Source organism: Loxodonta africana, chromosome 1, assembly GCF_030014295.1.
Source record: "Loxodonta africana isolate mLoxAfr1 chromosome 1, mLoxAfr1.hap2, whole genome shotgun sequence".
NCBI lineage: Eukaryota > Metazoa > Chordata > Mammalia > Proboscidea > Elephantidae > Loxodonta > Loxodonta africana.
In genome coordinates this window covers 840,274-854,493 of record NC_087342.1, presented here as the reverse complement: position 1 = coordinate 854,493, position 14,220 = coordinate 840,274, and the positions used below count along the sequence as shown (strand labels likewise).

Genomic DNA, 14,220 nt, shown 5'->3' with positions numbered 1-14,220 from the left:
GGATAGAAGGGATTAGAGTGAGGTTTTGCAAAGAGTATCATCTGTTCTACTTAAGGAGCTAAGCAAACCTAAGATCCTTACTGTGGGTCACCAGTCTCCTTGTACTGGGGCAGTGAGTATCTGCTCCTGAAATATCATTGCTTTCACAGGATGCTTCTATGGCACAAAAAATAGGAATTTGTGTCCAATAGTAGAGTCCTTCAAACCTTAACGAGCTCTTGTTCTGTTTGATCAGCAAATAACTGTCTCCCATATACTCTGTGCAAGTCATTTTACATTCTGTGAATTTCGCAGTTGATATTAAAACATTGCGTCACTGGGTAAGTTGATCAATCATTTAGCATATTGGCAAAAAGCATACGATTTGGAGCTAGGCCACTAACTAACCAGATGTGTGACCCTGAGCAATTTACCTAGCTGTTCTGTGGCTCTGTTTCCTTATCTATCAAACTGGGAGAAAGGACTGACCTCAAAAGATGGAAAGACAACACATGCAAGGTGCTGAGATGTGTTTTCCCAGCACATAGTAAGTGCTCGATAAACATGAGCTCTATTTTTATGATACTTACCATGATGATTTACCTTAGCTTTTGTGAGAAGGTAGGTGAAATTACAAAAGGTTGAAATTGTTAGTGTTTCAATTATCAAACAACTTATGTTGGGTCTTTATTTAATTTTTTAAATACTGAGTGACAGTATGTTGATAAGAACAAAAGGAAGCTTTGTAATCCATATCAAAAGGCTAGAATCCCTACTGTTTGTAAAATTTGTTCTTTGTGCCAAAGGTCTTCGTGATATCACATCAACAAAATATAAATCACTCTATTATACATATAAACATTTTCAAGAGCTAACTAAATCTGTGGCTTCTACACTCAAATTTGACAAAGACCTTGCTAATGCTGACTGGACCATTGTTGAGAAAGCAATTATATTTCCAAACCCATACGCGGTAAGCAAGTAATAACTTTTGTTTATTCCTTCAAAGTAGATATGATTGGCCAAAATAAGGTTAAATGATGCCATCAATATTAATTCATAATTTTTAATACTTGTAGTTGACCGATCAGTTGTATTGGTAGTTCCCTTATTTGTCATAATAGTAAAGGAGACCTTCAGATATTATCAATCAATAAAAAATATGTATTGCTTTTCTATTATTCATAAGGAATTTTGTCATCACTATGGAACCAAGTAAAAGCCACATCTCCTTTGAATATATAGACAATAAATGTTACAAATTCAAAAGAGGGAGCTGAAAGAGAGGGGGGCCAAGATGGCGGACTAGGTGGACGCTCCCGCGGATCCCTCTTGCAACAAAGACTCGGAAAAACAAGGGAATCGATCACATACATAACAATCTATGAACTCTGAACAACAAGCACAGACTTAGAGACAGAGGACGAACAAATACGGGCAGACAGCGACTGTTTTCAGAACTAGGAGCCAGCGCACCAGGCAGGTGACCTTTGGAGCTCGATCTGGGGCAGAGCCCAGGGGGGCAGACGGCACAGAAAGGGGGCCCACCCCTTCCCCCCCGAACCCATCCCGGGAGGAAGCCTAGCAGGTTGGCGCGGGCGGCGTAGGGGCGCAGCCGGAGGGAGAAACACCCGGGAGGCAGTGACTGATCTGAGAGGGGGGAGAACAGCGTCCCAGCTGGGGTGCCCTGCTGTCCGCCGGGAGTTAGGCGAGAAGCCGACGGGGCGCGCGCGGGGGGGGGGGGGGTCAGCTGTGTTTCCCTGGAGTGACCCCAGGGCGGGGCCCACGCGTTCGTGCGGGAGGACGCGCACCCAGTCCGCGCGTGTGGCACGGCACACCAGAGGGAGAAATCCCCGGAGGTGTCTGGTCTCAAAACAGGGAAAGCAGCATCCCAGACGGGGAGCCATTCCGCTGCGATCTGGGCACGCGCACGCGCGCGGGCGGGGCATGAGCGCGGGGTCCATTTTTATTACCCTCAATTGACCCAGAGGGCGGGAACACCTGGTCGTGCGAGTGACGCCCTCCCAGTTTGCGCGAGAGGTGCGGCACACTGGAAGGAGAAGTCCCCGGGAGGAACTGATTGGTCCCAAAGCGCAGAAAGTAGCATCCCAGACACAGTGCCGCCCTGCTGGGGCTTGGGCGCGCGCACGAGCGGGCCGTGAGCGCGGAGTCCATTTTTATTGCCCTGAATTGACCCAGGGGGCGGGCCCACCTGGCCGTGCGGAGGAACTGATTGGTCCCAAAGCGCAGAAAGTAGCATCCCAGACAGAGTGCCGCCCTGCTGGGGCTTGGGCGCGCGCGGGCGGAGCGTGAGCGCGGAGTCCATTTTTATCGCCCTGAATTGACCCAGGGGGCGGGCCCACCTGGCCGTGCGGAGGAACTGATTGGTCCTGAAGCGCAGAAAGTAGCGTCCCAGACGGGGTTCCGTCCTGCTGGGGCTTGGGCGCGCGCACGAGCGGGGCGTGAGCACGGAGTCCATTTTTATTGCCCTGAATTGACCCAGGGGGCGGGCCCACCTGGCCGTGCAGGTGACGCCAACCCAGTTCGCGCGAGAGGTGTGGCGCTCCGGAAGGAGAAGTCCCGGGGAGGAAGTGACTGGTTCCCGAACAGGGAAAGCAGCGTCTCAACCCGGAAGTCATCCCGCTGGGATTTGGGCGCGCGCACAGGCGGGGCGTGACCGCGGGATCTAATTATAATCGCCTGAATAGACCCTGGGGGCGGGCCCACCCGTTCGTGCGGGAAACGCCCACCCAGTGCCCACGAGCGGTGCCGCGCACCGGAGGAAGTCCCCAGGAGGAAGGGACTGGTTTCCGAGCAAGGAAAGCAGTGTCCTAGCCAGGGACCCGTCCAGCCCGGATTTTGGCAAACGGGGGCGGAGCGTGAACGTGGTGTTCAGCTCTATATTCTGTGGTGCTACACTCCTAGCTCTCAGATCCCTCCCCCACCCTCCCCAGGCGACCCCATTAACATCCGAATACCCGGAGCCAGAGAGAGAATTCAGATAGGGATCTGACTGCATTTTTTTTTTAGCTGACTACTTGGAAAATCTAGTCACCCAGGGATGGCTCGGAGACAGCAGTCCATATCAAACCACATAAAGAAACAGACCATGACAGCTTCTCCAACCCCCCAAACAAAAGAATCAAAATCTTTCCCAAATGAAGATACAATCCTGGAATTATCAGATACAGAATATAAAAAACTAATTTACAAAATGCTTAAAGATATCACGAATGAAATTAGGATAACTGCAGAAAAAGCCAAGGAACACACTGATAAAACTGTTGAAGAACTCAAAAAGATTATTCAAGAACATAGTGGAAAAATTAACAAGTTGCAAGAATCCATAGAGAGACAGCATGTAGAAATCCAAAAGATTAACAATAAAATTACAGAATTTGACAACGCAATAGAAAGTCAGAGGAGCAGACTCGAGCAATTAGAATGTAGACTGGGACTTCTGGAGGACCAGGGAAACAACACCAACATAGCTGGAAAAAAATCAGATAAAAGAATTAAAAAAAATGAAGAAACCCTAAGAATCATGTGGGACTCTATCAAGAAGGATAACTTGCGAGTGATTGGAGTCCCAGAACAGGGAGGGGGGACAGAAAACACAGAGAAAATAGTTGAAGAACTCCTGACACAAAACTTCCCTGACATCATGAAAGAAGAAAGGATATCTATCCAAGATGCTCATCGAACCCCATTTAAGATTGATCCAAAAAGAAAAACACCAAGACATATCATCATCAAACTTGCCAAAACCAAAGACAAACAGAAAATTTTAAAAGCAGCCAGGGGAAAAGAAAGGTTTCCTTCAAGGGAGAATCAATAAGAATAAGTTCAGACTACTCAGCAGAAACTATGCAGGCAAGAAGGGAATGGGACGACATATACAGAGCACTAAACGAGAAAAACTGCCAACCAAGGATCATATATCCAGCAAAACTCTCTCTGAAATATGAAGGAGAAATTAAGATATTTACAGATAAACACAAGTTTAGAGAATTTGCAAAAACTAAACCAAGACTGCAAGAAATGCTAAAGGAGATTGTTTGGCCTGATGACCAATAATATCAGGTACCAGCACAATACAAGGTCACAAAACAGAACGTCCTGATATCAACGCAACTCAAACAGGGAAAGCACAAAAACAAACAAATTAAGACTAATTCTAAAAAATAAATAAATAAACAAAATAATACACACAACAGGAAATCATGGAAATCAATAGCTAAACGATCAAAATAATCAAAAAGAGGGACTAAATATAGGAGGCATTGAACTGCCAGATGGAGAGTGATACAAGGCGAAATAGAAGGATACAAGTTAGGGTTTTACTTAGAAAAATAGGGGTAAATAAAAAGGTAACCACAAAAAGGAATATCAATTCCATAACTCAAGAAAAAAGCCAAGAAAAACGTAACGACTCAATAAACACAAAGTTAAACATTATGAAAATGAGGATCTCACAAGCTACTAAGAAAAACGTCTCAGCACAAAAAAGCATGTGGAAAAATGAAATGGCCAACAACACACATAAAAAGGCATCAAAATGACAGCACTAAAAACTTACTTATCTATAATTACGCTGAATGTAAATGGACTAAATGCACCAATAAAGAGACAGAGAGTCACGGACTGGATAAAAAAACACGATCCATCTATATGCTGCCTACAAGAGACACACCTTAGACTTAGAGACACAAACAAACTAAAACTCAAAGGATGGAAAAAAGTATATCAAGCAAACAATAAGCAAAAAAGAAGAGGAGTAGCAATATTAATTTCTGACAAAATAGACTTTAGACTTAAATCCGCCACAAAGGATAAAGAAGGACACTATATAATGATAAAAGGGACAATTGATCAGGAAGACATAACCATATTAAATATTTACGCACCTAATGACAGGGCTGCAAGATACATAAATCAAATTTTAACAGAATTGAAAAGTGAGATAGACACCTCCACATATATAGTAGGAGACTTCAACACACCACTTTCGGAGAAGGACAGAACATCCAGTAAGAAGCTCAATAGAGACACGGAAGACCTACTTACAACAATCAACCAACTTGACCTCATTGACTTATACAGAACTCTCCACCCAACTGCTGCAAAATATACTTTTTTTTCTAGCGCACATGGAACATTCTCTAGAATAGACCACATATTAGGGCATAAAACAAATCTTTGCAGAATCCAAAACATCGAAATATTACAAAGCATCTTCTCAGACCACAAGGCAATGAAGCTAGAAATCAATAACAGAAAAACTAGGGAAAAGAAATCAAATACTTGGAAAATGAACAATACCCTCCTGAAAAAAGACTGGGTTATAGAAGACATCAAGGAGGGAATAAGGAAATTCTTAGAAAGCAACGAGAATGAAAATACTTCCTATCAAAACCTCTGGGACACAGCAAAAGCAGTGCTCAGAGGCCAATTTATATCGATAAATGCACACATACAAAAAGAAGAAAGAGACAAAATCAGAGAACTGTCCCGACAACTTGAGCAAATAGAAAGTGAGCAACAAAAGAATCCATCAGGCACCCGAAGAAAACAAATAATAAAAATTAGAGCTGAACTAAATGAATTAGAGAACAGAAAAACAATTGAAAGAATTAACAAAGCCAAAAGCTGGTTCTTTGAAAAAATTAACAAAATTGATAAACCATTGGCTAGACTGACTAAAGAAAAACAGGAAAGGAAACAAATAACCCGAATAAGAAACGAGAAGGACCACATCACAACAGAACCAAATGAAATCAAAAGAATCATATCAGATTACTACATAAAATTGTACTCTAACAAATTTGAAAACCTAGAAGAAATGGATAAATTCTTGGAACAACACTACTTACCTAAACTAACACATACAGAAGTAGAACAACTAAATAGACCCATAACAAAAAAAGAGATTGAAATGGTAATCAAAAAACTCCCAACAAAAAAAAGTCCTGGCCCAGATGGCTTCACTGCAGAGTTCTACCAAACCTTCAGAGAAGACTTAACACCATTACTATTGAAGGTATTTCAAAGTATAGAAAAAGACGGAATACTACCCAACTCATTCTATGAAGCCACCATCTCCCTGATACCAAAACCAGGTAAAGACATTACAAAAAAAGAAAATTTTAGACCTATATCCCTCATGAACATAGATGCAAAAATCCTTAATAAAATTCTAGCCAATAGAATCCAACAACACATCAAAAAAATAATTCACCCTGATCAAGTGGGATTTATACCAGGTATGCAAGGCTGGTTTAATATCAGAAAAACCATTAATGTAATCCATCACATAAATAAAACAAAAGACAAAAACCACATGATCTTATCAATTGATGCAGAAAAGGCATTTGACAAAGTCCAACACCCATTTATGATAAAAACTCTCACCAAAATAGGAATTGAAGGAAAATTCCTCAACATAATAAAGGGCATATATGCAAAGCCAACGGCCAATATCACTCTAAATGGAGAGAACCTGAAAGCATTTCCCTTGAGAACGGGAACCAGACAAGGATGCCCTTTATCACCGCTCTTATTCAACATCGTACTTGAAGTCCTAGCCAGGGCAATTAGGCTAGACAAAGAAATAAAGAGTATTCAGATTGGTAAGGAGGAAGTAAAGCTATCACTATTTGCAGATGACATGATCGTATACATGGAAAACCCTAAGAAATCCTCCAGAAAACTACTGAAACTAATAGAAGAGTTTGGAAGAGTCTCAGGATATAAAATAAACATACAAAAATCACTTGGATTCCTCTACATCAACAAAAAGAACACCGAAGAGGAAATAACCAAATCAATACCATTCACAGTAGCCCCCAAGAAGATAAAATACTTAGGAATAAATCTTACCAAGGAAGTAAAAGACCTATACAAAGAAAACTATAAAACTCTGCTACAAGAAATTCAAAAGGACACGCTTAAATGGAAAAACATACCCTGCTCATGGATAGGAAGACTCAACATAGTAAAAATGTCTGTTCTACCAAAAGCCATTTATACATACAACGCACTTCCAATCCAAATACCAATGTCATACTTTAAGGGAATAGAGAAACAAATCACTAATTTCATATGGAAAGGAAAGAATCCCCGGATAAGCAAAACATTACTGAAAAAGAAGAAGAAAGTGGGAGGCCTCACCCTACCTGATTTCAGAACCTATTATATAGCTACAGTAGTCAAAACAGCCTGGTACTGGTACAACAACAGGCACATAGACCAATGGAACAGAATTGAGAATCCAGATATAAATCCATCCACGTATGAGCAGCTGATACTTGACAAAGGACCAGTGTCAGTCAATTGGGGAAATAATAGTCTTTTTAACAAATGGTGCTGGCATACCTGGATATCCATTTGCAAAAGAATGAAACAGGACCCATACCTCACACCATGCACAAAAACTAACTCCAAGTGGATCAAAGACCTAAACATAAAGACTAAAACGATAAAAATCTTGGAAGAAAAAATAGGATCTACCCTAGGAGCCCTAATACAGGGCATAAACAGAATACAAAACATTACCAAAAATGATGAAGAGAAACCCGATAACTGGGAGCTCCTAAAAATCAAACACCTATGCTCATCTAAAGACTTCACCAAAAGAGTAAAAAGACCACCTACAGACTGGGAAAGAATATTCAGCTATGACATCTCAGACCAGCGCCTGATCTCTAAAATCTACATGATTCTGTCAAAACTCAACCACAAAAAGACAAACAACCCAATCAAGAAGTGGGCAAAGGATATGAACACACAATTCACTAAAGAAGATATTCAGGCAGCCAACAGATACATGAGAAAATGCTCTCGATCATTAGTCATTAGAGAAATGCAAATTAAAACTACGATGAGATTCCATCTGACACCAACTAGACTGGCATTAATTCAAAAATCACAAAATAATAAATGTTGGAGAGGCTGCGGAGAGACTGGAACTCTCATACACTGCTGGTGGGATTGTAAAATGGTACAACCACTGTGGAAATCCATCTGGCGTTATCTTAAACAGTTAGAAATAGAACTACCATACAAACCAGAAATCCCACTCCTCGGAATATACCCTAAAAATACAAGACCCTTCACACAAACAGATATATGCACACCCATGTTTATTGCAGCTCTGTTTACAATAGCAAAAAGCTGGAAGCAACCAAGATGTCCATCAACGGACGAATGGGTAAATAAATTGTGGTATATTCACACAATGGAATACTACGCATCGATAAAGAACAGTGACGAATCTCTGAAACATTTCATAACATGGAGGAATCTGGAAGGCATTATGCTGAGCGAAATGAGTCAGTTGCAAAAGGACAAATATTGTATAAGACCACTATTATAAGATCTTGAGGAATAGAAAAAACGGAAAAGAACACATACTTTTGTGGTTACAAAGGGGGGAGGGAGGGAGGGAGGGAGGGAGAGGGCTTTTTATTGATCAATCTGTAGATGGGAACTGCTTTGGGTGAAGGGAAAGACAACACTCAAAACAAGGAAGGTCAGCCTAATTGGACAGGATTAAAAGTAAAGAGGTTTCCGAGATAAAATGAAAGCTTCAAAGGATAGCGAAGCAGGGGCTGGGGTCTGGGGAACTTGGTTTGAGAGGACTTCTAAATCAATGGGCAAAACAATTCTATTATGAAAACACTCTGCATCCCACTTTGAATTGTGGCACCTGGGGTCCTAAATGCCAACAAGCAGCCATCTAAAATACATTAATTGGTCTCAACCCACCGGGAGCAAAGGCAAAGGAAGAACACCAAGGTCACACGACAACTAAGAACCCAAGAGACAGAAAGGGCCACTTGAACCAGAGACCTACAATATCCTGAGACCAGAAGAACAAGTTGGTGCCCGGCCACAATCGATGTCTGCCCTGTCAGGGAGCACAAGAGACAACTCCTGAGGGAGCAGGAGACCAATGGGATACAGACCCCAAATTCTCATTAAAAGACCACACCTAATGGTATGATTGCGACTAGAGGAATCCCAGAGACAATGCTCCCCAGAACTTCTGATGGCACAGGACAGGAACCAACCCCGAAGACAAATCATCAGGCATGAAAAGGACTGGTCAGTGGGGGGGAGAGAGATACTGATGAAGAGCGAGCTAATTAAATCAGGTGGACACGGGAGAGTGTGTTGGCAACTCTTGACTGGAGGGGGGATGGGAAGATAGAGAGAGATGGAAGAAGGTAAAATTGGCACGAAACGAGAGACTGTAAGGGCTGACTCAATAGGGGGAGAGCAAGTGGGAGAAGGGAGTAAGATGTATGTAAACCTACATGTGACAGACTGATTGGAATGGTAAATGTTCACTTGAAGCTTAATAAAAATTTAAAAAAAAAAAAAAGAAAGTAAAAAAAAAAAAAAAAAAGAGGGAGCTGTATATTAAAGTTGCTTTTAAAAGGTATCATGAGGCCTTAGAAAATGGTTAGTTATTTTTTTGTTTGTTTTACCAGGTTTGAGGTGGGCAGGGACCTTCGTTTATTTAGGTTACTGTATATGCCAAGCACTTACTAGACCCTAGCTTATGCTTAACGTTATTATTAGTTGGTTTTTTTTTTAATGAAATAGAATTCAAAACTGGTATCATAAGTTTAGCTGTGGGTGAGATGTCACCTCCTGCTTCTGATAGGTGTTTTAGAACCTCTGTGGTGGCCAGACTTATCATTCATTCAAGAGCACTCGGGTTGCCAATCAGTCATGGCTGCCGTAACGGGAAATAGTACACGTTGTCCTGGATCTTCTCCCTGCTGCTACTGCTTGCCATCTGCAATGCCTTTCTCCATCACACAATATGAGGTCCCAACTTCCAGGAGTGTAGAAGTCAGATAATTAGTGTCTGTGGAATGGGATTCCCAAAAACCCATCTCATATTCACTAGACAGTGCTTGAATATCCAACAGGGGTCTCAGAACTAGCCCCTGTACCTTCAAGAATACTGCAAAGATTTCCAGATGGAACAAGTACCAAGCAAAATCCAATTGAACAATTTTCTCCAGTAACTCCCAAAATCTGACTGTAGCCTTTTTGCTGATCCAGCTGCATCAGAATCTTCTGGAAAACTTGTTAAAAATATTTATCTCCCAGCCCCAACCTAGAAGATTCTGATTTAGGAGGTCTAGGGAGGGTCCCAGGAATATGGATTTTTAACTGGCTACCCAGTCGATTCTAATCCAGTTGAGTCAGTGTTGGGGACCACTCCTCTGGTGTGTGATCTGTTTCAGAAGGTTGATGATCAGACAAGAGCATTCCCCTCATGCGAGGACATGAGGGAATTACAGTGGTAAAGCTAGAGCACTGGCGTAGCACTCAGAAGACCTGGATTTATAGCCCAGCTTTGCTGCTTAGTGAATAGCTTTGTGATCCTGAGCAAATCGTTCACTCCTCTAAGGTTTCATTTTTCTCATTTATGAAATGGGGTTATCCATGTTCCCGTTTCATCATACATCCACTTTCTGTCTACCTTAAATGACCAGTTTAAAGCAGTGATTCAGAATCATCTAATGGATTTTTTAAAATGCAGATTGCTGGGTCCCACCCACCAGAGTTTCTGATTCAATAGGTCTAGGGTGTCCATGGGTGGTGCAAATGGTTAAGTGCTCTACTACCAGCTGAAAGTTGGTGGTTTTAACCTACCCAGAGATCTGTTTCTGAAAGATCACAGCCTTGAAAACCCTATGTAGTAGTTCTACTCCGCACACATGGGGTCACCATGAGTCGGAGCTGACTGCAACTAGCAACAACAGCAGGGTGGGGCCTGAGAAGGTGTATTTCTAACAATTCACAGCCGATGCTGATGCTTCTGGGAGGGGCATACAGTGAGAACCACTCATTTAAAGTGTGATCGTATAAGTAGCTTTTATAAATTCCTAATAATGCCATATAAAAGTAAGCATATGATATAATCTCTATCCCCCCCAAATTGGCAAATATTTTACCTCCAGGATAACGGAGCTAATGATGGGAAAACTCATCTGATAATTTTTTATTATCTACCAGATTTTTTAAATCATTTTTCAAACCAAAATAGTATGCCAATTGCTTGAGGTTTGTGCTAATAATACGTTAATATGATTTCTAGGCAAGCCAAGAAGAAACAACAGGCCATCAACTGGTGAAGTGTCCAAGCTGCAACAAGGAAATAGATGAGACCCTTAACATTGAAGCGATGGAGCTGGCCAACAGGCGTCTTTTGTCAGCACAAATAGTTAATATCTTATTATACTCTTAAAATTATTTTTGGCCTAAAATTATACTGAAAACTTTCTCCCTTGCTGAAGACATCTTGATTATGCCCACCAGCATAGTTTAGTAGATTGTTTACAAAGGCTACGAGAAGTCTTCAAAATCTGCTTGGTTGTGGGGAAAAAAAAGTGAGAGAGAGAAAAGAAAAGAAATTAAAATTTGCTTAAGTAAAAGGTGTTTTATTGTGAGGAATTGGGAATTTCAGAGATCCCAATGGCAGGAATTTTAACTGAGCTCGATGTTCATCCAGGCAGTCAGTTCCATAACACTGCCCGTCTCTGAGGCCAAGCCAGTTTTCATAGAAAGATACCACCAAGCCCATTAATTACTGCATGTAGAGGGTAGTATGTTTTCATATCAAAGCTTGGGGAAAAAATAAGAGAAATTCTTTAGCACAGTAGCATACTGGACTCGGGGAAATTGCTAATAGCCTAGTTAACATTTTCTATCTAGGTCAGGATCTTAGCCAACAGCCACGACTCATCTAGTACGCTCTGTAAAAGTTCATGTTGGGTCTTCCCCACTGCATATGGAGCTATAATTTATTTCTCAGTTCTTCCAACCACACAGAATTCAGCACTCTACTTGCTCAGTCCAACTTGGGAAATGGGAGGTCTGTAGGATATGATTGTTCTCTCCTCAGTAGTGATCCTGGCAGACAAGATGAGTCTCAAGGGCACATTTGCTAAGGGCCCCTGAATAACTTCCTTAGACAACTGAGGCAGTGCCAAGAAGGATGAAGGTTATGCCCACATGGCACTTTGTTCCACAAGCAGGTTTCTCACTTGTTCTACCAAATTTGATGCCTCTCTTGCTATTACACTTCCCTTTCTCCCCTCATGGAAACGCTGGTGGCGTAGTGGTTAAGTGCTATGGCTGCTAACCAAAAGGTCAGCAGTTCGAATCTGCCAGCCGTTCCTTGGAAACTCTATGGGGCAGTTCTACTCTGTCCTATAGGGTCGCTATGAGCCGAAATCAACTCAAGGGCACTGGGTTTGGTTATTGGTTTTTTCCTCCCCTCAGAGGTTTTAATATTCTAATGTGCATTACAGATTTTTAACATAGGGATACAGCTGTCACAGTTGCCAGGCTTTTTTAGCCACAGAACTCTGTTTGTTTTTTGGAAACCCAATTAACACCTAGCAGGACACTTATTTCTTACAGAACCATTTGGGGATGTGCTGATTAGCACTGATCTCATAGACTAGACTCCATGGGGAAAAAGTTTTTTTTTTAATAAAGATACTAGATTATTTGGGGATTTTGACTTCTTTATCATATTATTTTACCATAAAGAGAGTAGTAAATCATCATTGTTGTTATGCCATATGTGATTTGACTCAACATTTCTTTTAAGGCAAGCTACCAGAGGCAATACAGGCATGAGACTCTGACCCAGAGTGCAGCCCAGTTGTTGGTAGGTGCAGCAGGAAGCTTTGGTGAGAAGAAGGGAGAGTAAGTATATTGTTAAGAGATGACTTCTGTTTTATGTCACTGCATTTAGGAAACGAGGCAAGTGAGTTTCTTGCTTTTGTCTGGTGACTTGGGATCATTCAGTATACCATGTCCAAGTCACTGCCCGCTCTGCGCCCCACACTCAGTCAGATCATCTACTTTTCATTCCCCAGATTTGCTCTACTTACTCACAGCTCTGTGCGTTTGAACAAGTTTCTCCCTCCAACTAGAATGCTCTTTCCTTACACCTTGGCCCCCCAAAGTTAAGCTGTAGTAAACGACTTTTCCTTTTGGACATGGCAGTGCTCACTAGGGGCAAAGGCTTTCTTAGCGTCTCTCTCTAGGCACATCTTTCTAATGCATAGGTAGCACTTTGTACCATTCTCTCTTAATACTCAGCGTATATATAATGATTTCTTTAGATTTAAGTCTCCCAGTTAAGCAGTGAGCTCCTCAAAGTCAGTGTAATAACGAGTGTCCTCAGATCAATCCCGGTGGAGAAGTGAAGGACATATGATTGGACAAAGGGAAGAAATGCCCACCAAAGCTCAGACCTACCTTCCAGTTCTAGACTACAGTCCTGGTGCTAGGGATGCCAAAATTTCCTGCTCAAATGGTACTAAGCTCATGCCCAGGGTCTGCTGGGAACTCTTCCCCTGGTCCATCATCCCATCATCCTATGAGCAAACTGGTTCTTTAACGCGCACATTCCTAAACCTAAAAGGAAAGCCAAGAGGTGGTTATATGTGCCAGATTATGAATGTGGCAACCTGATATCTATTCGTATGTGTGGAAGGCTGCTTGTAGATAAAGCATAGTGTGGAAAGACAAGTGGCCAGAAATGTGGACATGTTCTCATTGCAGTTCAACTGAATAACTTCAGGGCATCTAAGAGTTTTAATTTCAAATCTAGCCATACAAATCATTATGACATTATATTTGTCAAGGTCGGAAGAAAAGTGTATCTCATTTAAATTTTGTTTTCTCTATTTATATTTCTATATATGGTACAAGGGCCTGCATTTGTCCTCTTGCTCCAGGACTTTCAAATGCGTAAAGGACTTAAATGGAGTTGGGGGAGTTAAGAGGAAGGATTGGGTGGGTGTGATTAATTTAAAGCAGCATGATTAAAAAAAAACAAAACTCGTTGTCGTTGACTCAATTCCGACGCATAGCAACCCTAAAGGACAGAGTAGAACTGCCCCACAGGGTTTCCAAGGAGCGCCTGGTGTCTTCGAACTTTTGACCTTTTGGTTAGCAGCCATGCAGTATGATAAGAACTTTAAATGAGACACATGCACTTTAATGGAAGGCTTTATTTATTTATTTTTTAAAATGAAAAGCATTATCACTGCATTGCCCTGGAGAGGTTAATATAAAAAACAGTATATAGCAATTGAGCCCCTGCAATGATTTTTTCTCTTTAAATCCTCCACAAAGGCAGATGCAACATATATCTATGAAGACCCAGGGTAAATGGACACAAACAGGAGGTCAACGTTG

At 41.7% G+C, this 14,220-nt stretch overlaps 1 protein-coding gene across 1 annotated transcript in view; it reads left to right on the top strand.

The window, feature by feature from the left end:
• SLC9C1 (solute carrier family 9 member C1) overlaps positions 1-14,220 on the top strand; it is a 140,838-nt gene that overhangs the window by 42,401 nt on the left and 84,217 nt on the right. Inside the window, exons 10-12 of the mRNA XM_064267652.1 lie at positions 786-952; positions 11,099-11,224; positions 12,620-12,717. Of these exons, the coding sequence (XP_064123722.1) occupies positions 786-952; positions 11,099-11,224; positions 12,620-12,717 (391 nt within the window). The remainder of the gene's footprint in view (positions 1-785; positions 953-11,098; positions 11,225-12,619; positions 12,718-14,220) is intronic.